The following is a 24,273-nucleotide window of genomic DNA, read 5'->3' on the forward strand; positions in this document are numbered from 1 at the left end:
TATAAATAAAGATTGATTGATTGAGATTGAATGTTGGAATGGTTTGAATGTTGAAGAGTTTGAATTTGTTATTTTGAATGTCCAGGATGAGTGGAATGTGTTGATGTTGGAATGGTTTGAATAGGTTGAAAAATGTGGGAATTGTGCAACTTGGAAAAATGTGCCATCCACCCATCCATTTTATACCGCTTGTCCCTCATTCATTTCAATAGTTGACATACACTTGTAAAGAACATAATGTCATGGCTGTCTTGAGTTTCCAATACTTTCTTTTTTGTGATAGAGTGATTGGAGCACATACTTGTTTGTCACAAAAAACATTCATGAAGTTTGGTTCTTTTATGAATTATTATTATGGGTCTACTGAAAATGTGAGCAAATCTGCTGGGTCAAAAGTATACATACAGCAATGTAAATATTTGGTTACATGTCCCTTGGCAAGTTTCACTGCAATAAGGCGCTTTTGGTAGCCATCCACAAGCTTCCGGTTGAATTTTTGACCACTCCTCTTGACAAAATTGGTGCAGTTCAGCTAAATGTGTTGGTTTTCTGACATGGACTTGTTTCTTCAGCATTGTCCACACGTTTAAGTCAGGACTTTGGGAAGGCCATTCTAAAACCTTAATTCTAGACTGATTTATCCATTCCTTTACCACTTTTGACATGTGTTTAGGGTCATTGTCCTGTTGGAACACCCAACTGTGTCCAAGACCCAACCTCCGGGCTGATGATTTTAGTTTGTCCTGAAGAATTTGGAAGTAATCCTCCTTTTTCATTGTCCCATTTAAAGCACCAGTTCCATTGACAGCAAAACAGGCCCAGAGCATAATACTACCACCACCATGCTTGACAGTAGGTATGGTGTTTTTGGGATTAAAGGCCTCACATTTTCTCCTCCAAACATATTGCTGGGTATTGTGGCCAAACAGCTCAATTTTTGTTTGGAGGAGAAAAGGTGAGGCCTTTAATCCCAGGAACACCAAACCTACCGTCAAGCATGGTGGTGGTAGTATTATGCTCTGGGCCTGTTTCCCTGCCAATGGAACTGGTGCTTTACAGAGAGTAAATGGGACAATGAAAAAGGAGGATTACCTCCAAATTCTTCAGGACAACTTAAAATCATCAGCCTGGAGGTTGGGTCTTGAGCGCAGTTGGGTGTTCCAACAGGACAATGACCCCAAACACACGTCAAAAGTGGTAAAGGAATGGTTAAATCAGGCTAGAATTAAGGTTTTAGAATGGCTTTCCCAAAGTCCTGACTTAAACGTGTGGACAATGCTGAAGAAACAAGTCCATGTCAGAAAACCAACCATTTTAGCTGAACTGCACCAATTTTGTCAAGAGGAGTGGTCAAAAATTCAACCAGAAGCTTGTGGATGGCTACCAAAAGCGCCTAATTGCAGTGAAACTTGCCAAGGGACATGTAACCAAATATTAACATTGCTGTATGTATACTTTTGACCCAGCACATTTGGTCACATTTTCAGTAGACCCATAATAAATTCATAAAAGAACCAAACTTCATGAATGTTTTTTGTGACCAACAAGTATGTGCTCCAATCACTCTATCACAAAAAAATAAGAGTTGTAGAAATTATTGGAAACTCAAGACAGCCATGACATTATGTTCTTTACAAGTGTATGTCAACTTTTGATCGCAACTGTGTGTGTGTGTGTGTGTGTGTGTGTGTGTGTGTGTGTGTGTGTGTGTGTGTGTATATATATATATATATATATATATATATATATATATCAGTGACGTGCAGTCACTAGAGGCAGGTGAGGCAGGGCCTCACCTGCCATCATGGAAAGAAAAAAAATGTAAAAAGAAAACATTTTTATTAAATTGTTATATGTATCCAGTGATTATACTATAAAGTTATTTTCCATTTAACTTCACCAGTTTTAGATTATTTTTTATTCAAAATCGCTGAATTTTCACATTTGCCGTTCAAATACTGAGAAGAGACGGTGCGGTGAACAGCAGCCAGTTGAGGCACGTCACTCAGTGCCTCAACATGGATTCCGGACTCGGCTAACTGCTGCCTGCTGTGCAGTGAGATCGTATTGCTATATGAATTATATTATACATTTCCATAGTTTAGTTAGCTGAGGTATATAATGTACAGTGTATTTTGTCAACAACTGTATGTGTGTTACGTATTTCTTGTGCTGAGCAATAATAAAACGGCTGCAAAAGACGCACTGGCTGAGGCTCCAGTAATCCCGCCTCCTGCACCCCCGCCGTAGATTGCAACCCCTGACGGGAGTGTTATATCAACTAAAGCCCACACTTAAACTTTCCACGTGCAAGACTGAATCTATTTAAAAAAGTTATTTCATAAGAAGCCAAAAAGTGCAAAAACAATAATGTTCGTGTTGGAGGAGTTGTGAATTAGGTACACCTGCAGTCTGCAGGTGTACCTAATTCACAACTCCTCCAACACGAACATTATTGTTTTTGCACTTTTTGGCTTCTAATTAAATAACTTTTGTAACCTATTTTTATGGGCTTTCCTCTTTGTGATGTTAAGTTCCTGTTATGCCCTGTTATACAGTATATGCCTTGAGCTCTTATTTTGAAGGCGCTAAGAGCGGAAGTGATGACACGTTGGAGTGGAGAGGAGGTTTTTGAAAGAAGGTAAATAAAGTGGTCCTCGTGTAAACTGGAGCCTCCGTGTTTGTTATTTTGTAGTTTCATACAGTATAGGCGACATTTATAAACCCTCGGTTACACTTTTTTAAATAGATTCAATCTTGCACGTGGAAAGTTTAAGTGAGGGCTTTAGTTGATATAACACTCCCGTCAGGGGTTGCATTAATCCAGCACAACAGCGGCGAATGGACTTCATTTATAAGTAAAGGTAAGACCATAATAACGTTTTTTTTATTAAATGTGCTTTTTTGTGTGCTACAATTTGTATGTGTAAAGTTAAAGTTAAGTTAAAGTACCAATGATTGTCACACACACACTAAGTGTAATGAAATTTGTCCTCTGCATTTGACCCATCCCTTGATCACCCCCTGGGAGGTGAGGGGAGCAGTGGGCAGCAGCGGCGCCGCGCCCGGGAATAATTTTTGGTGATTTAACCCCCAATTCCAACCCTTGATGTTGAGTGCCAAGCAGGGAAGAATGCTGGTATGAGCTTTTAAACATAACCAGTTAACTGCTGCCAATCAAATGGTGAATAAGATACTCTTTAGGGTTCATATGTTTGTAAATCTGACTGTGATGAAGTCAGTGCCTCACCAGCCATCAACCTCACCGCATGTCACTGATATATATATATATATATATATATATACAAGGAGCCGCGAGAATACCAAGAAGCGCATATGCCAAATTTTCAAAGAGAACGGCCTACGGATCACGATTGAAGCCAACAAGCAAACCGTCAACTTTCTTGACGTCACTTTCAACCTGAGAAATAACAGCTACCAACCATTCACGAAACCCAACACAACACTCCAATACGTGCACCATGACAGCAACCATCCACCCACCACCACGAAAAGAATACCTACCGGAATCAATAAAAGGCTATCGATGCTGTCATCTAGCAAAGCTGAATTTGACCAAGCAACCCCCCCGTACCAAAAAGCCCTTGATGAAAGCGGATACAATTTCACCCTCACCTATGAACCCACGCCAGGAAACCAGCCAAAAAAGAACAGAAAACGAAACGGCATCATCTGGTACAACCCCCCATACAGCAAAAACGTCTCAACGAACATTGGACACAAATTCCTCAACCTGATTGACAAACACTTTCCCAAAGACAACAACCTAAGAAAAGTATTCAACAAGAACAACATCAAATTGAGCTACAGCTGCATGAACAATATACGACAAATCATCTCAAACCACAACAAAACAATTGCAAATGAGCCGTCGACCCCCAGTCAGAACGACTCCAAAACCAACAAAGCATGTAACTGTCGAAAGAAACCTGATTGCCCCCTCAACGGGGGATGCTTACAAACATCAGTTGTCTACCAATCTAAGGTAATACGCAAGGACATTAACACATCCGACACATATGTAGGATTAACCGAGGGTGAATTCAAAACCAGATGGAACAACCACAAGGCTTCTTTCAGGAACAAAAACCTGCGAAATACCACAGAACTCAGCAAACACATTTGGGACCTCCAAGACAATAATGTTGAATATTCAATAACATGGCAAATTCTTGCATCCAGCACACCTTACAATAGTGGTAATAAAAGATGCAACCTATGCTTGAAAGAGAAACTGTTTATTATCTACCGTCCAGACCTGTCATCCCTCAACAAGCGCAGCGAAATTGTAACAACATGCCGCCATAGACGGAAACACCTCCTAGGTAACACATGAACCAATCACCACGCCCCTAGGCCAGCCTGTACCCACCCACTCTGTGCCCTATATAAACCATGGTATGCGAATGCTCCCATTAAAATCTCCTGACGATTGAGGGTACCCCCCTCATGAAACAGGCCTGTAGAGATGAAATAGTCTTGTGATTTTTTTTTCTCCCACACATACATATATTGCGCTCTACTACGGTATCGAGCACTATTTTTTGGATAACCTTATTAAGACATATATATATATATATATATATATATATATATATGTATTTATTTAAAGACAAAACTTTGTGTTATATAATTATCAGTTGAAAAAATTCTGCACATTTTTACTGTTGTTTTTTTTTAGATCGATAAGTTATTTGAAAATACAAAAGCAAAACCTTTAACATTTCTGCAGACACATAAGGTATATTTGCATAAAGCATCCGATCGGTACCGACACCAGCATAAATTTTACTTGGTATCGGATCGGCAAGAAAACCTGTGGTATAGCACATCGCTAAAGAGCAGCCATGTTGGCTAACCTGGTGACTGAAATTTAGCCAGCCAGGCGACCAAACAAACATGGCGACGCTGGCACTACCTACAGGATCTAGTGTTGCAGCTCGCCGCCAGCAGCGGCTGCTGGTCCGCAGCGGCACCAGAGACGGCGGTGCCCTCCCACGGCAGACAGGAAGCAAGCGTGCTGTTCCACACGCATTGGATCCCGGGCCACGCCTGGCTGCAGGAGGCGGGGCTAGAGAAGGCGGCGCAGCGGGGAGACGTGTACACGAGGACGTCGTCGAGGAGCAGACTGTTGAAGCCGCCGAACACGTACATCACGCTGGAAGAGAACACAAGATGCAAGGGAAGAACACAACTTTAGAACATTGCAGCTGTAGAAGCACACACTAAAAAAATAAAGTATGAGAATAATGATGCAACACTACCAGATTGAACAAAACAATTGTATTTGAACAAAATTCAACATATTACTTGTATAGTAGTATGAATTATCTACATTAAATTATGTAAGCATCCTTTGCCAACCTTACATTATGAATAAATAACATTTACACTTTTATAATAAGATAAGGAAACAAAATCTTCTTTATGCTCCTATTTGCTTTCCAAAATACTGTTGTCTTAAGAAAATAACTAACTTCAAACAACTTTATTCTCATAAAATACAAACCCCGTTTCCATATGAGCTGGGAAATTGTGTTAGATGTAAATATAAACGGAATACAATGATTTGCAAATCATTTTCAACCCATATTCAATTGAATGCACTACAAAGACAAGATATTTGATGTTCAAACTCAAACTTTTTTTTTTTTTTGCAAATAATAATTAACTTAGAATTTCATGGCTGCAACACGTGCCAAAGTAGTTGGGAAAGGGCATGTTCACCTCTGTGTTACATGGCCTTTCCTTTCAACAACACTCAGTAAACGTTTGGGAACTGAGGAGACACATTTTTTAAGCTTCTCAGGTGGAATTATTTCCCATTCTTGCTTGATGTACAGCTTAAGTTGTTCAACAGTCCGGGGGTCTCCGTTGTGCTATTTTAGGCTTCATAATGCGCCACACATTTTCAATGGGAGACAGGTCTGGACTACAGGCAGGCCAGTCTAGTACCCGCACTCTTTTACTACGAAGCCACGTTGATGTAGCACGTGGCTTGGCATTGTCTTGCTGAAATAAGCAGGGGCGTCCATGGTAACGTTGCTTGGATGGCAACATATGTTGCTCCCAAAACCTGTATGTACCTTTCAGCATTAATGGTGCCTTCACAGATGTGTAAGTTACCCATGTCTTGGGCACTAATACACCCCCATACCATCACAGATGCTGGCTTTTCAACTTTGCGCCTATAACAATCCGGATGGTTCTTTTCCTCTTTGGTCCTGACGACACGACGTCCACAGTTTCCAAAAACAATTTGAAATGTGGACTCGTCAGACCACAGAACACTTTTCCACTTTGTATCAGTCCATCTTAGATGAGCTCAGGCCCAGCAAAGCCTACGGCGTTTCTGGGTGTTGTTGATAAACGGTTTTCGCCTTGCATAGGAGAGTTTTAACTTGCACTTACAGATGTAGCGACCAACTGTAGTTACTGACAGTGTGTTTCTTAAGTGCTCCTGAGCCCGCGTGATGATATCCTTTACACACTGATGTCGCTTGTTGATGCAGTACAGCCTGAGGGATCGAAGGTCACGGGCTTAGCAGCTTACGTGCAGTGATTTCTCCAGAGTCTCTGAACCCTTTGATGATATTATGGAACGTAGATGGTGAAATCCCTAAATTCCTTGCAATAGCTGGTTGAGAAAGGTTTTTCTTAAACTGTTCAAAAATTTGCTCACGCATTTGTTGACAAAGTGGTGACCCTCGCCCCATCCTTGTTTGTTAATGACTGAGTATTTCATGGAATCTACTTTTATACCCAATCATGGCACCCACCTGTTCCCAATTTGCCAGTTCACCTGTGGGATGTTCCAAATAAGTGTTTGATGAGCATTCCTCAACTTTATCAGTATTTATTGCCACCTTTCCCAACTTCTTTGTCACGTGTTGCTGGCATCAAATTCTAAAGTTAATGATTATTTGCAAAAAAAAAAAAAGTTTATCAGTTTGAACATCAAATATGTTGTCTTTGTAGCATATTCAACTGAATATGGGTTGAAAATGATTTGCAAACCATTGTATTCCGTTTATATTTACATCTAACACAATTTCCCAACTCATATGAAACGGGGTTTGTGTGTGTATATATATATATATATATATATATATATATATATATATATATATATATATATATATATATATATATATATATATATATGTGCATGGGAGTTTGCCCAACCAGTCTACATGTGCTTTGTGGACTTGGAGAAGGCATTCGACCGTGTACCCCGGGAAGTCCTGTGGGGAGTGCTCAGAGAGTATGGGGTAACGGACTGTCTTATTGTGGCAGTTCGCTCCCTGTATAATCAGTGTCAGAGCTTGGTCCGCATTGCTGGCAGTAAGTCGGACACGTTTCCAGTGAGGGTTGGACTCTGCCAAGGCTGCCCTTTGTCACCGATTCTGTTCATAACCTTTATGGACAGAATTTCTAGGCGCAGTCAGGGCGTTGAGGGGATCTGGTTTGGTGGCTGCAGGATTAGGTCTCTGCTTTTTGCAGATGATGTGGTCCTGATGGCTTCCTCCGGCCAAGATCTTCAGCTCTCACTGGATCGGTTCGCAGCAGAGTGTGAAGCGACTGGGATGGGAATCAGCACCTCCAAGTCCGAGTCCATGGTTCTCTCCCGGAAAAGGGTGGAGTGCCATCTCCGGGTTGAGGAGGAGATCTTGCCCCAAGTGGAGGAGTTCAAGTACCTCGGAGTCTTGTTCACGAGTGGGGGAAGAGTGGATCGTGAGATCGACAGGCGGATCGGTGCGGCGTCTTCAGTAATGCGGACGCTGTATCGATCCGTTGTGGTGAAGAAGGAGCTGAGCCGGAAGGCAAAGCTCTCGATTTACCGGTCGATCTACGTTCCCATCCTCACCTATGGTCATGAGCTTTGGGTCATGACCGAAAGGACAAGATCACGGGTACAAGCGACCGAAATGAGTTTCCTCCGCCGAGTGGCGGGGCTCTCCCTTAGAGATAGGGTGAGAAGCTCTGTCATTCGGGGGGAGCTCAAAGTAAAGCCGCTGCTCCTCCACATCGAGAGGAGCCAGATGAGGTGGTTCGGGCATCTGGTCAGGATGCCACCCGAACGCCTCCCTAGGAAGGTGTTTCGGGCACGTCCGACCGGTAGGAGGCCACGGGGAAGACCCAGGACACGCTGGGAAGACTATCTCTCCCGGCTGGCCTGGGAACGCCTCGGGATCCCCCGGGAGGAGCTGGACGAAGTGGCTGGGGAGAGGGAAGTCTGGGCTTCCCTGCTTAGGCTGCTGCCCCCGCGACCCGACCTCGGATAAGCGGAAGAAGATGGATGGATGGATATATATATATATATATATATATATATATATATACACACACACACACACACACACACACACACACACACACACATATATATGTCTTAATAAGGTTATCCAAAAAATAGTGCTCGATACCGTAGTAGAGCGCAATATATGTATGTGTGGGAAAAAAATCACAAGACTATTTCATCTCTACAGGCCTGTTTCATGAGGGGGGGTACCCTCAATCGTCAGGAGATTTTAATGGGAGCATTCGCATACCATGGTTTATATAGGGCACAGAGTGGGTGGGTACAGGCTGGCCTAGGGGCGTGGTGATTGGCTCATGTGTTACCTAGGAGGTGTTTCCGTCTATGGCGGCATGTTGTTACAATTTCGCTGCGCTTGTTGAGGGATGACAGGTCTGGACGGTAAATAATAAACAGTTTCTCTTTCAAGCATAGGTTGCATCTTTTATTACCACTATTGTAAGGTGTGCTGGATGCAAGAATTTGCCATGTTATTGAATATTCAACATTATTGTCTTTGAGGTCCCAAATGTGTTTGCTGAGTTCTGTGGTATTTCGCAGGTTTTTGTTCCTGAAAGAAGCCTAAGAAAAGTATTCAACAAGAACAACATTAAATTGAGCTACAGCTGCATGAACAATATACGACAAATCATCTCAAACCACAACAAAACAATTGCAAATGAGCCGTCGGCCCTCAGACGGAGCGACTCCAAAACCAACAAAGGATGTAATTGTCGAAAGAAACCTGATTGCCCTCTCAACGTGGGGTGCTTACAAACATCAGTTGTCTACCAATCTAAGGTAATACGCAAGGACATTAACACATCCGACACATATGTAGGATTAACCGAGGGAGAATTCAAAACCAGATGGAACAATCACAAGGCTTCTTTCAGGAACAAAAACCTGCGAAATACCACAGAACTCAGCAAACACATTTGGGACCTCAAAGACAATAATGTTGAATATTCAATAACATGGCAAATTCTTGCATCCAGCACACCTTACAATAGTGGTAATAAAAGATGCAACCTATGCTTGAAAGAGAAACTGTTTATTATTTACCGTCCAGACCTGTCATCCCTCAACAAGCGCAGCGAAATTGTAACAACATGCCGCCATAGACGGAAACACCTCCTAGGTAACACATGAGCCAATCACCACGCCCCTAGGCCAGCCTGTACCCACCCACTCTGTGCCCTATATAAACCATGGTATGCGAATGCTCCCATTAAAATCTCCTGACGATTGAGGGTACCCCCCCTCATGAAACAGGCCTGTAGAGATGAAATAGTCTTGTGATTTTTTTCCCACACATACATATATATATATATATATATATATATATATATACACACACACATATATATAAAAAAACATATACATATATGGCTGTAAACACACCAAAACATTAGTAAAACAGTTACAGTATATCTAGAAAAACTGGTCATTTTCTGCTGTACAAACCAGGCCAAAACCAACTCTGTCATCTGTTGCTCTTTCTCTCTCACTTGCGCCGACAGACGCACTCATTAGACTCAGCCACTGTTGCGTTTATGGCCACATAAAATGTGAGACAACTCCAGCACCACACAAAATGTAAATGCCATGTCCTTTACATGACTCCTCAATCAGATATGTGCTTATTCTACTGTCATTTATTACGAATGTTAATGTATGGATACTAATCATGAAACTCTGTTACTAAAATACAGAAATGCTAATAAAAATATATTTTACAGACAGGAAGTTACAAGAATGTACACTTTATTCCATGGTTACATCATAAGAGGATATTAATGTGATCTCTGAAAGGGGTACAAACTATTTCCAAAGCAGGACCCCCACCCAGATATACAATACTACTATGTAGCTCATGAAAGACTATAGTTTTTTGTTATTTTTATTGTAAGTGGGCCAAATCACTGGTTTTAGAAAGTAATCTCATTAAAAAAACTGCTGTCATTTGATTATAATAATGAGGCATTTTACTTGAATCCGAAAAGACGACGTACGGCTAACTCTGTTCACTTTCGACTTTCAACATCTGCCGCTTGCCCTTGCTCTCCTACGCTGCCCAATAAGTGCCATCTGGCTTCTGAGGAGGAAAGTTCCGGGATCGACATTGTGGGGCACAGCGCCAGACATCCTTTGCAGTCGAATGAGGACGTGAGGCGGGGACGCGGAACGACTTTCGGAAGGAGTGTTGAGCTAAGGTCAAGAAGATGTGTGATCTACGGCGTGGCACGGGGAGACAGGGCGGGTTGACAAGAGGGTTTGAATCCCGCTTCCGCTATCCTGGTCGCTGCTGGCGTGTCTTTGGGCAGGACACGTTGTCCGTGTTGCGTTGTTGATTGCCCACTGACCAAATCCGACACGGGTGCTACATATCATCATTGAGATAATACACAAATATAACGTTGGGGAGACTAAGTCGCCCGGTTGGCCTGGGAACGCCTCGGGAAATCTGGGCTTCCTTACTTAGGCTGCTGCCCCCGCAACCTGACCTCGGATAAGTGGAGAAAGATGGATGGACACAAATATAACCAGGCATGTGATTTGAACTTAATGAAAAAGACTGAAAATAAAAATAAGATGAGGGGACAAAGGGGGACAAAGGGGGACAAAGGGGAACCCCCCCCCCCCCCAATGCTCATGGTTTTTCAGCAATTGAACATGCAAAAATTAACAAAAACAAAATCACCATTTAAAGATATTTTAGTGTTTAAAGATTTCAAAAATGATCAACAGAGTTGACATAAATACATAGCCCATTCATCCAATTAAATCACTATGTCTGTTTCAGTCATAGTGATTTAGTCACTACAGTAATTACAACTTGTGTTCACATCCACAGGAACCACATGGGTGAGCCTACTCTATACAGTATTTACAACCTTACTAGTGTTCACTTCACAGCCACAGATGGTCCATTTAGTTATTGCTATTATTTACACATTACTTTGGCATTTTTGCTTTGGATGGCTCTGAAATGACATTCCTGGCAAATTTCTGAGCAGCTTGCATTTTCCTTTTTGTTTCTGCTTTAGTGGATTCCGCCTTGGATTGTATAGCCAATTTCTGTCTCTTCGACTCCCTCTCCACTTCAACTGCTCCAAATGCAAAAATCATAAAGAGTACAAACAATGTTTATTCTATTAGCTAACTTCCTTTATCTGAATAGCCATTTGTGATTTATAGCATGAAATAAATATCTTGCAGTCATGTTGTTTGTTTCAGAATGATTCAACAATTCAATGTCAAAATATAAACAGTAGAAATCCATCCATTCATTTTCTACCGGCTATACTGTAGCAAAAGTCATCACATGTCTGCCACAATCATGTGTGTTCTTAAATATGTATTCCACCTCTTCCATGTGGAGAGCAGTTTTTAAGCATTTAAGTCCCATCTTAAAACTCATTTGTATACTCTAGCCTTTAAATAGCCCCCCTGTTAGACCAGTTGATCTGCCGTTTCTTTTCTTTTCTCCTCTGCTCCCCTTTTCCTTGAGGGGGGGGGCACAGGTCCGGTGGCCATGGATGAAGTGCTGGCTGTCCAGAGTCGGGACCCGGGGTGGACCGCTCGCCTGTGCATCGGCTGGGAACATCTCTACGCTGCTGACCCGTCTCCGCTCGGGATGGTGTCCTGCTGGCCCCACTATGGACTGGACTCTTACTATTATGTTGGATCCACTATGGACTGGACTCTCACAATATTATATCTGACCCACTCGACATCCATTGCTTTCGGTCTTCCCTAGAGGGGGGGGGGGGTTACCCACATATGCGGTCCTCTCCAAGGTTTCTCATAGTCATTCACATCGACGTCCCACTGGGGTGAGTTTTTCCTTGCCCGTATGTGGGCTTTGTACTGAGGATGTCGTTGTGGCTTGTGCAGCCCTTTGAGACACTTGTGATTTAGGGCTATATAAATAAAGATTGATTGATTGATTGATTGATGATATTTGGGTTTACATGGTAAACAACTCAAATGAATGTTTTATCCAGACGCATACATGTGGCCAAGTAGACGCATTGTGGGTTTCCTGGACGTCGTCGACATCGCTAAAAGAAAAATCTAAGGAAGAGAATCCCTCTGCCATCTTCCACTAGTTTTTTTAATATATAAATCGCCCGCTTGAAAATTCCCTCTTCTCTTCTCCGACTCTATCGTCAGCATTTGGGATGTCTGTTGAGATTTCCCTTCCTGGTTCCATGACCTGCCCTATCTTGCCTCTGATTGGCCTGTCCCTAATGTTTTGCCCTAATTTTAACCAATCGCGACTCATCATGGTAAACAACTAACCAATCATGGATGTTCTTATACATAAACCAACCAATAGAGTTGTACTGTATACCAGAGGTGGGACCAAGTCATTGTTTTGCAAGTCACAAGTAAGTCTCAAGTCTTTGCCCTCAAGTCCGAGTCAAGTCCCGAGTCAAGACAGGCAAGCCCCGAGTCAAGTCCAAAGTCAAGACTGGAAAGTCTCAAGTCAAGTCCTAAGTCCTGCATTTTGAGTTTCGAGTCCTTTCAAGTCCTTTTAACCACAGACTAATATATTAACACAGATTGTGTATGCTTTTGAAACTCAGTATTTATTTATTAAAACAAGTGCATTTTAAATTGCAGGAAAGAAAATTGTGCTGACATTGCACTTTATAATAGCACTATTAACCAGTCATTTTAAACATTAACTCATTCCTTTACAGAACAAACACATTGAAAAATAAAGTGCAAATGTACTTATTTGTACAAAAGTGTTAACATTGAAAAAACATGACATATACGTGAACATAACAAAAAAGTTGTACTTTTTATATGTCAGGGCCCTATGCTGCATTGCATTTGCAAAAGACCAAATTAGCCAAGAGTCTGTCAGTCATTTGTGCACGATGGGGGCGTAGTATGATGCCACCATAGCTGAAAACTCGCTCCACTGGAGCACTGGAGGCAGGCACTGCCAAGACTCTCATGGCCACTCGGAACAGTGAAGGAAGAGTCTTCATGTTCAATGCCCAGAACAAAAGGGGGGGAGAGTTGTTTTGGGTTGGTGCACTACTTGTAAGTGTATCTTGTGTTTTTTATGTTGATTTAATTAAAAAAAGAAAAAAGAAAAAAATTATTTCTTGTGCGGCCCGATACCAATCGATCCACGGACCAGTACCGGGCCGCGGCCCGGTGGTTGGGGACCACTGAGGTAAACAACCAACAGTATGTCAGAAAGCTAGCTAAAACGGTACACATATTCATAATATAGTATACATTTTAACTGACCTTTATTTTACTATTTTTGTCTTTTTTTAGGTGGCTAAAATACGCGGTGCTGCTGACCGCCGTCTAACGTTACGTGTGATATATTGACTAACGCAACCCTGCTTAAAAAAAATCACTGAACAAAAAGTATGAATAAGGTAGTGAACTGCAACAGATTCCCGTGTTTGCAATAACGTTATAACGTTAGCAGTGAGTTTACAGCCTCACTGATTTAACTACACAGCAAATAAAAGTCACGTTACTTAGCCAATAAACGTTATCTTACATTCAAAACTTACCGTTCTTTGTGCAACTTCAAATGCCGGACGAAGTTGGAAGTTGTTGCCTCTCCATCAGTAATTTTCGAACCGCATGTGTTGCATACTGCAAACCGTTTTGTGTTGACCACCTCGTAATTTTTATACCCAAACAAAATTATTTTAGGTATCATTTTTTGTTCACTGGCGTGTGGTTTGGACATGTCTTCTTCGTTGGTTGTCCTGCAATTTGATTGGATGAATGCTGTGTGATGAAAACAAAGTAGATCTAATTTGATTGGCTGTTGTACTGAGACCACACCAGCTGACACACGCAACGCTGATAGACAAGTACACAATGAAAAATACGGAGCGCTCCCGAATAACTTTTTCATCTTTGGGTTTTGGGGAAAGTAGCAAGTCATGTCAAGTCATGTCAATTCAAAAGGCTCAAGTCCAAGTGAAGTCACAAGTCATTGATGTTAAAGTCTAAGTCGAGTTGCAAGTCTTTTTACATTTTGTCAAGTCGAGTCTAAAGTCATCAAATTCATGACTCGAGTCTGACTCGAGTCCAAGTCATGTGACTCGAGTCCACACCTCTGCTGTATACCAGTACTGGCATAGTATGGCGTTACTAACGAATCAAAAACGGTACTATACTGTGTTTGAAAAGTACCGGTTCCCCCTTTTTTTTTTTTTGCGTGATGGCGCGTGGACACGTCATGACATTGCTGGTTTTACGAGCAGACGAGCCTGTTCGGCAGCACGCGCACACGGAGTACTTACAAGCAGACACAGTGTGTAGACAGAAAAGGGAGAATGGACGCATTTTGGTCTAAAAAGTAAAGATAAAGGTGAAGTTATAACACTGAAACACTCTCAGGAAGAGGTGCTTTAAGACATGGCTAGCTAGCTAGCTAGCAACTAACATCCATCTGCAGTCGGCAGTGTTTTAGCTACTTCTAAATCACTAATCCTTGTCTCCATGGCGACAAATAAAGTAAGTTATTTACATCTACCATTATCACTGGAGGACGAGGAATAGCGAAACATGCTTCACTACACACCGTAGGAGGATACAACAGCTCACCGGCGTCACCGCTAACAAAAGATAGCGGTCCTGAATGTAAACAAACGCCATGGGTGGATCTACACCTGACATCCACTGTAATGATACCAAGTACAATAGCGTATCTAGTCGATACTACTATGATTACATCGATATTTTTCATTGTCACAAAACCTTTTTTCAAAATTCATATTATGTTTATAAAGTCAGGAAATACGTCCCTGGACACATGAGGACTTTGAATATGACCTACTCAGTGGCCTAGTGGTTAGAGTGTCCGCCCTGAGATCGGTAGATTGTGAGTTCAAACCCCGGCCGAGTCATACCAAAGACTATAAAAATGGGACCCATTACCTCCCTGCTTGGCACTCAGCATAAAGGGTTGGATTTGGGGGTTAAATCACCAAAAATGATTCCCGGGCGCGGCCACCGCTGCTGCTCCCTGCTCCCCTCACCTCCCAGGGGGTGAAGAAGAGGATGGGTCAAATGCAGAGGACAAATTTCAGCACACCTAGTGTGTGTGTGACAATCATTGCTACTTTAACTTTTAACTTAATGTATGATCCTGTAACTTTTTGTATCAGATCGATACCTAAATTTGTGGTATCATCCAAAACTAATGTAAAGTATCAAAGAAGAGAAGAATAAGTGATTATTACATTTTAACAGAAGTGTAGATAGAACATGTTGAAACAGGAAGTAAGCAGATATTAACAGTAAATGAACAAGTAGATTAATACATTTTTACAGTTTGTCCCTCATAATGTGTACAAAATAATAGGTGTATAAATGACACAATATGTTACTGCATATGTCTGCAGACTAATTAGGAGCCTTTGTTTGTTTACTTACTACTAAAAGACAAGTCACTATTATTATACTCTACTGGAATAGTTCCAGTAGAGTTTAAACATGCAGTGGTACGACCTCTGCTTAAAAAACCCAGCCTCGACCCCTCTCTCCTCTCTAACTTCAGACCTATCTCTAATCTTCCATACATTTCCAAAATATTAGAGAAGGTTGTCTACAGTCAGTTGTTGCCCTTCTTAGAGGATAATGGTATTACTGAGCTGTTCCAGTCCGGTTTTAAAGCCCTCCACAGCACAGAGTCAGCACTTCTAAAAGTTTTTAACGATATCCTCCTGTCCACTGATTCTGGTAAATATGTTGTCCTGGTGCTTTTAGATCTGTCTGCTGCGTTCGACACCGTCGACCACGCCACCTTAATCACTCGTCTTGAGAACTGTGTGGGCATTAAGGGCGCCGCCCTCAACTGGTTCCGGTCGTACCTAACCGACAGGAGTTTTTGTGTAAAAGTAGACAGTTTTATGTCGTCCACAGCTCCTTTACCACATGGGGTCCCCCAGGGCTCAATCCTTGCCCCAATTTTATTTGCGTTTTACCTTCTCCCCCTTGGTTCTATTTTTAGGAAGTACAGTATTGCATTTCATTTTTATGCCGATGATTGCCAGATTTATTTTCCCATGGCACAAAATAACACGGTTCAAAGTCTTATTGACTGCCTGCACGACATCAAAGTCTGGCTTTCAGCTAACTTCCTGAGCCTAAATGAAGACAAAACAGAAGTTATGTTGTTCGGTCCAAGTCGCTCTCCCTCCCCCAACGTTGACCTCGGCACTCTGACCCCGTATCTCAGCGACTCTGTCACAAACCTGGGGGTAAAGTTTGACTCAGATTTTAAATTCGAAAAACAAATCAGCAGCGTCGTTCAAAAAAGCTTTTATCAATTACGCCAAATAGCGAAAGTGAAACCGCTTCTATCAAGACATGATCTTGAGAAATTAATCCACGCTTTTATCTCGACTCGTCTTGATTACTGTAATGCCCTGTATGTTGGCATTAGCCAGGCCTCCCTCGCCCGCCTGCAGCTCGTGCAGAACTCTGCTGCTCGTCTGCTAACACAGACCCGCAGACGTGAGCACATCACCCCTATTTTAGCGTCCCTTCACTGGCTCCCTGTGCGTTACCGAATACATTTTAAACTCCTTTTATTTGTTTTTAAATGTCTAAACAACCTCGCGCCAACCTATCTCTCCGACCTCCTTCAGCCTTACTGCCCCACCCGATCCTTAAGATCAGCCGATCAGCTGCTGTTGACGGTCCCTGACACAAGGCTGAAGCTTAGAGGTGACAGAGCTTTCGCCGTTGCTGCTCCCAAGCTCTGGAACGACCTACCCCTGAGTGTTAGACAAGCCTCCTCTCTTCCTGTTTTTAAATCTCTCTTAAAAACATACTTATATTCCATGGCTTTTAACACTGAGTGATATCCATCCTGCAATGGCGCCCCATAATACACCTGCTGTGATCCTGTTTTTTATGTTTTTATGTTTTTATTAATTCTATTTTAATTATTTATTTTTTATCGTGTTCTGTTTGTGTTGTGTTGTGTTTGCTCGGTACTCGTTTTATCTTTTAACCTGCTCATTGTACAGCACTTTGGCTACCCCTGTGGTAAATTTTAAATGTGCTTTATAAATAAAGTTGATTTGATTTGATTTGATTATAACACTACATGTTCACTATTTCATTTAAGGACAAAATTGCAATAAGAAACATGTAAGTGAGATTTTTTGTTCAAATAAAGCCAATAATGCCATTATTTTGTGGTCCCCTTTATTTAGAAAAGTATCGAAATGCAATTTGGTACCGTTACCAAAATATTGGTACCAGGACAATCATGGTACCAACCATCATTGATGTGTCCCGTATATGTTGTCCCCTGCCCGTGGAGTTGCTTCGCTACATAGCTTTGATTTTTAAGTTCATCATTTTTAATGGAAAGCCACTTGATTATCAAAAACCGTACTCATTACGGGGAAACTGTAGTTGTTGGCTGGTATGTCAAAGTGACGGATCAAGATTTTAACACACATCATAGCTCGGAAAAAACGAAGAAAAACGGAAAACATTTTTTCCTATTTTTACAGAAATAAAAAAAGACGGATTTCCGACTAGACGGAAAAATCACATGCCTGTATAACACAAAGCTGAGATGAATGAATGTTTTGTTCAGATATTTTAGAAAATATTGACCGACTTTGGATTACCGTATTTTCCGCACCATAAGCCGCCCTGGGTTATAAGCCGCGCCTTCAATGAACGGCATATTTCAAAACTTTGTCCACCTATAAGCCGCCCCGTGTTATAAGCCGCATCTAACTGCGCTAAAGGGAATGTCAAAAAAACAGTCAGATAGGTCAGTCAAACTTTAATAATATATTAAAAACCAGCGTGATGTGGGCGCGCATGGAGTCGTATATCAACATGGACGGAGCTGCGTGAAAAAAGCCACCCGGCCTCTTCGCGTAAACTTCCCTTAACCACTCGCTCATCTTTTCTTCATCCATCCATCCCTTCGAGTTAGCTTTTATGATGACGCCGGCTGGAAAGGTCTCTTTTGGCAAGGTCTTCCTTTTGAATATCACCATGGGTGGAAGTTTCTGGCCATTAGCATGGCAAGCTAGAACCACAGTGAAGGACGACTTCTCATTCCCTGTGGTGCGAATATTCACCGTACGTGCTCCCGTTGTATCCACAGTGCGGTTCACAGGAATATCAAAAGTCAGTGGAACCTCGTCCATGTTGATAATGTTCTCTGGCCGGATCTTTTTTTCAGCTATCTTGTTTTTACAATATGCACGGAAAGTAGCCAGCTTTTCTTGAAAGTCTTTAGGCAGTTGCTGTGAAATAGTAGTCCGTGTGCGGATGGAGAGATTGCGTCTTTTCATGAACCGGAAACCTGTCGCTTAGTAGGAGCCATTTTGTGGTCTTTACAGATGTAAACACACAAATGAAATGAAACGCAATATCCGGGGGCTTCTTCTTCTACGGGGGCGGGTGGTTGCTTACAGTAGAAGAAGAAGGGCTTCCTCTTCTATGGTGGCGAGTGCTTACCTTGGCGGTTGCTTACCATAGAAGAAGAAGCGCTTCCTCTTCTACGGGGAAAAAAGATGGCGGCTGTTTACCGTAGTTGCGAGACCTAAACTTTATGAAAATGAATATTAATATTAATCCATATATAAGGCGCACCGGGTTATAAGCCGCACTGTCAGCTTTTGAGAAAATTTGTGGTTTTTAGGCGCGGCTTATAGTGCGGAAAATACGGTAATTTGAACATCTTTAATGTACAAAATGGATAAAAGTGAAGTAACCCTAATTGGCCCGCCATGAAGGGAGCGTACTGAAAGTCACATACTTTTACATGTGCATGTTGAGACAGAAAAAGAAAGACAATAGTATGATGACATGTCTTTACATGCCATGTGTGCATCATTTTAAAAAACATGCATGGTCCTCGTCTACTCACAAATCGCTGCCTAGTGCTCATGTGCCCCCCCCCCACACACACACACACACACACACACACAATTGGTTGAAAAAGGGTGAAACGTCGTCGACAATGTAACGCTTCAAGACATGCTGACCAATCAGAGGCAAGGATTTTAGGGGGCAGAGCTATAGCTTTAATATCACATACAATATACTGTATACTAATATTCAATAATATTCGATGTTGTAATAGTTTTCCAGTAGTTTAGCAACATACGTACATTTATATTTTTGAATATTTTAATTTATAAGTATAAAACTTGAGGATATGTTGCATGTATTTTAACTTTTACTATGAACTTACTTTAAATATGTATGTCTGTGTGTTTTATTTGGACATGATTTATTATTACATATTACATATAACTCATTTGTATACTCTAGCCTTTAAATAGCCCCCCTGTTAGACCAGTTGATCTGCCGTTTCTTTTCTTTTCTCCTCTGCTCCCCTTTTCCTTGAGGGGGGGGGGGGCACAGGTCCGGTGGCCATGGATGAAGTGCTGGCTGTCCAGAGTCGGGACCCGGGGTGGACCGCTCGCCTGTGCATCGGCTGGGAACATCTCTGCGCTGCTGACCCGTCTCCGCTCGGGATGGTGTCCTGCTGGCCCCACTATGGACTGGACTCTTACTATTATGTTGGATCCACTATGGACTGGACTCTCACAATATTATGTCAGACCCACTCGACATCCATTGCTTTCGGTCTCCCCTAGAGGGGGGGGGGGGGGGTTACCCACATATGCGGTCCTCTCCAAGGTTTCTCATAGTCATTCACATCGACGTCCCACTGGGGTGAGTTTTTCCTTGCCCGTATGTGGGCTTTGTACCGAGGATGTCGTTGTGGCTTGTGCAGCCCTTTGAGACACTTGTGATTTAGGGCTATATAAATAAAGATTGATTGATGATTGATTGATTTAGTTGGGGATAATATCTATATTTTTAGAAATGTTTGGTCGCTAATTATTTAAACAGAAAATCTACAATTTACAATTAGATAATTTTTATTAGTGCATATTTAACATTTAAAAAAATTAAAAAATTATACGATCATAATTAGTTTGGAATTATATTATGACCTGTAGCAATTTTTTAGCACACAATTTTGTGAATTCAATTTAATTTGTATCACATTTTATTTTATTTCTATAAGCATTTGTTATGATTTGATGCAGTAGAAGCATTTAAGTCCCATCTTAAAACTCATTTGTATACTCTAGCCTTTAAATAGCCCCCCTGTTAGACCAGTTGATCTGCCGTTTCTTTTCTTTTCTCCTCTGCTCCCCTTTTCTTTGAGGGGGGGGGGGGGGGGGCACAGGTCCGGTGGCCATGGATGAAGTGCTGGCTGTCCTGAGTCGGGACCCGGGGTGGACCGCTCGCCTGTGCATCGGCTGGGAACATCTCTGCGCTGCTGACCCGTCTCCGCTCGGGATGGTGTCCTGCTGGCCCCACTATGGACTGGACTCTTACTATTATGTTGGATCCACTATGGACTGGACTCTCACAATATTATGTCAGACCCACTCGACATCCATTGCTTTCGGTCTCCCCTAGAGGGGGGGGGGTTACCCACATATGCGGTCCTCTCCAAGGTTTCTCATAGTCATTCACATCGACGTCCCACTGGGGTGAGTTTTTCCTTGCCCGTATGTGGGCTTTGTACCGAGGATGTCGTTGTGGCTTGTGCAGCCCTTTGAGACACTTGTGATTTAGGGCTATATAAATAAAGATTGATTGATGATTGATTGATTTAGTTGGGGATAATATCTATATTTTTAGAAATGTTTGGTCGCTAATTATTTAAACAGAATATCTACAATTTACAATTAGATCATTTTTATTAGTGCATATTTAACATTTAAAAAAATTAAAAAATTATACGATCATAATTAGTTTGGAATTATATTATGACCTGTAGCAATTTTTTAGCACACAATTTTGTGAATTCAATTTAATTTGTATCACATTTTATTTTATTTCTATAAGCATTTGTTATGATTTGATGCAGTAGAAGCATTTAAGTCCCATCTTAAAACTCATTTGTATACTCTAGCCTTTAAATAGCCCCCCTGTTAGACCAGTTGATCTGCCGTTTCTTTTCTTTTCTCCTCTGCTCCCCTTTTCTTTGAGGGGGGGGGGGCACAGGTCCGGTGGCCATGGATGAAGTGCTGGCTGTCCAGAGTCGGGACCCGGGGTGGACCGCTCGCCTGTGCATCGGCTGGGAACATCTCTGCGCTGCTGACCCGTCTCCGCTCGGGATGGTGTCCTGCTGGCCCCACTATGGACTGGACTCTTACTATTATGTTGGATCCACTATGGACTGGACTCTCACAATATTATGTCAGACCCACTCGACATCCATTGCTTTCGGTCTCCCCTAGAGGGGGGGGGGTTACCCACATATGCGGTCCTCTCCAAGGTTTCTCATAGTCATTCACATCGACGTCCCACTGGGGTGAGTTTTTCCTTGCCCGTATGTGGGCTTTGTACCGAGGATGTCGTTGTGGCTTGTGCAGCCCTTTGAGACACTTGTGATTTAGGGCTATATAAATAAAGATTGATTGATGATTGATTGATTTAGTTGGGGATAATATCTATATTTTTAGAAATGTTTGGTCGCTAATTATTTAAACAGATTATCTACAATTTACAATTAGATCATTTTTATTAGTGCATATTTAACATTTAAAAAAATTAAAAAATTATACGATCATAATTAGTTTGGAATTATATTATGACCTGTAGCAATTTTTTAAGCACACAATTTTGTGAATTCAATTTAATTTGTATCACATTTTATTTTATTTCTATAAGCATTTGTTATGATTTGATGCAGTAGAAGCATTTAAGTCCCATCTTAAAACTCATTTGTATACTCTAGCCTTTAAATAGCCCCCCTGTTAGACCAGTTGATCTGCCGTTTCTTTTCTTTTCTCCTCTGTTCCCCTTTTCTTTGAGGGGGGGGGGCACAGGTCCGGTGGCCATGGATGAAGTGCTGGCTGTCCAGAGTCGGGACCCGGGGTGGACCGCTCGCCTGTGCATCGGCTGGGAACATCTCTACGCTGCTGACCCGTCTCCGCTCGGGATGGTGTCCTGCTGGCCCCACTATGGACTGGACTCTTACTATTACCGTATTTTCCGCACTATAAGGCGCACCGGATTATTAGCCGCACCTTCTATGAATTACATATTTCATAATTTTGTCCACCAATAAGCCGCCCCGGACTAAAAGCCGCGCCTACGCTGCGCTAAAGTGAATGTCAAAAAAACGCTGCGCTAAAGTGAATGTCAAAAAAACAGTCAGATAGTTCAGTCAAACTTTAATAATATATTGAAAACCAGCGTTCTAACAACTCTGTCCCAAAATGTACGCAAATGTGCAATCACAAACATAGTAAAATTCAAAATGGTGTAGAGCAATAGTAACATAATGTTGCTCGAACGTTAATGTCACAACACACAAAATAAACATAGCGCTCACCTTCTGAAGTTATTCTTCATTCGTAAATCCTTCGAATTCTTCGTCTTCGGTGTCCGAATTGAAAAATTGCGCAAGCGTGGGATCCAAAATGGCCGGTTCCGTCTCGTAGAAGTCATCGGGAGTCAGTGTCGCTGTTGTTCTGTGAATCCTGCCTTCCGGAAAGCTCGGACCACAGTTGTGACCGAAATATCTGCCCAAGCATTTACGATCCACTGGCAGATGTTGGCGTATGTCGTCCGAGGCTGTCTGCCCGTCTTAGTGAAGGTGTGTTCGCCTTCGGAGCTGTGTGAAAAAAGCCACCCGGCTTCGCGTAAACTTCCCTTAACCACTCGCTCATCTTTTCTTCATCCATCCATCCCTTCGAGTTAGCTTTTATGATGACGCCGGCTGGAAAGGTCTCTTTTGGCAAGGTCTTCCTTTTGAATATCACCATGAGTGGAAGTTAGCATGGCAAGCTAGAACCACAGTGAAGGATGACTTCATTCCCTGTGGAGCGAATATTCACCGTACGTGCTCCCGTTCCACAGTGCGGTTCAGTTGCTGTGAAATACGGTAGTAATCCGTGTGCGGATGGAGAGATTGCGTCTTTTTATGAACCGGATCGTTTAGCAGGAGCCATTTTGTGGTCTTTACAGATGTAAACAGGAAATGAAACGTACGGTGATATCCGCGCGTTTTTTCTTCTTCTTCCGGGGGCGGGTGAAGCGCTTCCTGTTCTATGGGGGCGGGTGAAGCGCTTCCTGTTCTATGGGGGCGGGTGCTTTCCTTGGCGGTTGCTTGCGTAGAAGAAGAAGCGCTTCCTGTTCTACCGGGAAAAAAGATGGCGGCTGTTTACCGAAGTTGCGAGACCGAAACTTTATGAAAATGAATCGTAATAAAGCGCACCGGGTTATTAGGCGCACTGTCAGCTTTTGAGAAAAATTGTGGTTTTTAGGTGCGCCTTATAGTGCGGAAAATACGGTATGTTGGATCCACTATGGACTGGACTCTCACAATATTATGTCAGACCCACTCGACATCCATTGCTTTCGGTCTCCCCTAGAGGGGGGGGGTTACCCACATATGCGGTCCTCTCCAAGGTTTCTCATAGTCATTCACATCGACGTCCCACTGGGGTGAGTTTTTCCTTGCCCGTATGTGGGCTTTGTACCGAGGATGTCGTTGTGGCTTGTGCAGCCCTTTGAGACACTTGTGATTTAGGGCTATATAAATAAAGATTGATTGATTGATTGATTGATTTGTGTATTACATTTAAATCATAAACATTTCATGTTTTTGTATTATTTCCTTGTGTTACTGTACTTTCATTTTGCTATTTTCCCAACAAATAGAATGCATTTTCTTCTGCTATTCACGACGTTTTGCGTCTTGCATTGGGGGGGGGTGACTGATGGTTGCTTACCTGTCGCTGACCACCGCCGAGTGTCCGAAGCGGTTGACATCGTGGTAAAGTTCCGGTCGGGGCAGCAGCATCCAGTCGTCACACGCTGAAAGAAAAGAGGAAAAAATGTTTTAAAAATATTGTTTTTCTTCATTCTTTGTG

General features: G+C 42.3%; 1 protein-coding gene across 1 annotated transcript in view; it reads right to left on the reverse strand.

Moving 5' to 3' along the window:
• atrn (attractin) overlaps positions 1 to 24,273 on the reverse strand; it is a 323,662-nt gene that overhangs the window by 201,463 nt on the left and 97,926 nt on the right. The window contains exons 11-12 of the mRNA XM_061925143.1: positions 24,133 to 24,217; positions 4,944 to 5,179 (exon numbers count right to left, since the gene is read on the reverse strand). Of these exons, the coding sequence (XP_061781127.1) occupies positions 4,944 to 5,179; positions 24,133 to 24,217 (321 nt within the window). The remainder of the gene's footprint in view (positions 1 to 4,943; positions 5,180 to 24,132; positions 24,218 to 24,273) is intronic.

Source organism: Nerophis lumbriciformis, linkage group LG29, assembly GCF_033978685.3.
Source record: "Nerophis lumbriciformis linkage group LG29, RoL_Nlum_v2.1, whole genome shotgun sequence".
Taxonomy (NCBI): domain Eukaryota; kingdom Metazoa; phylum Chordata; class Actinopteri; order Syngnathiformes; family Syngnathidae; genus Nerophis; species Nerophis lumbriciformis.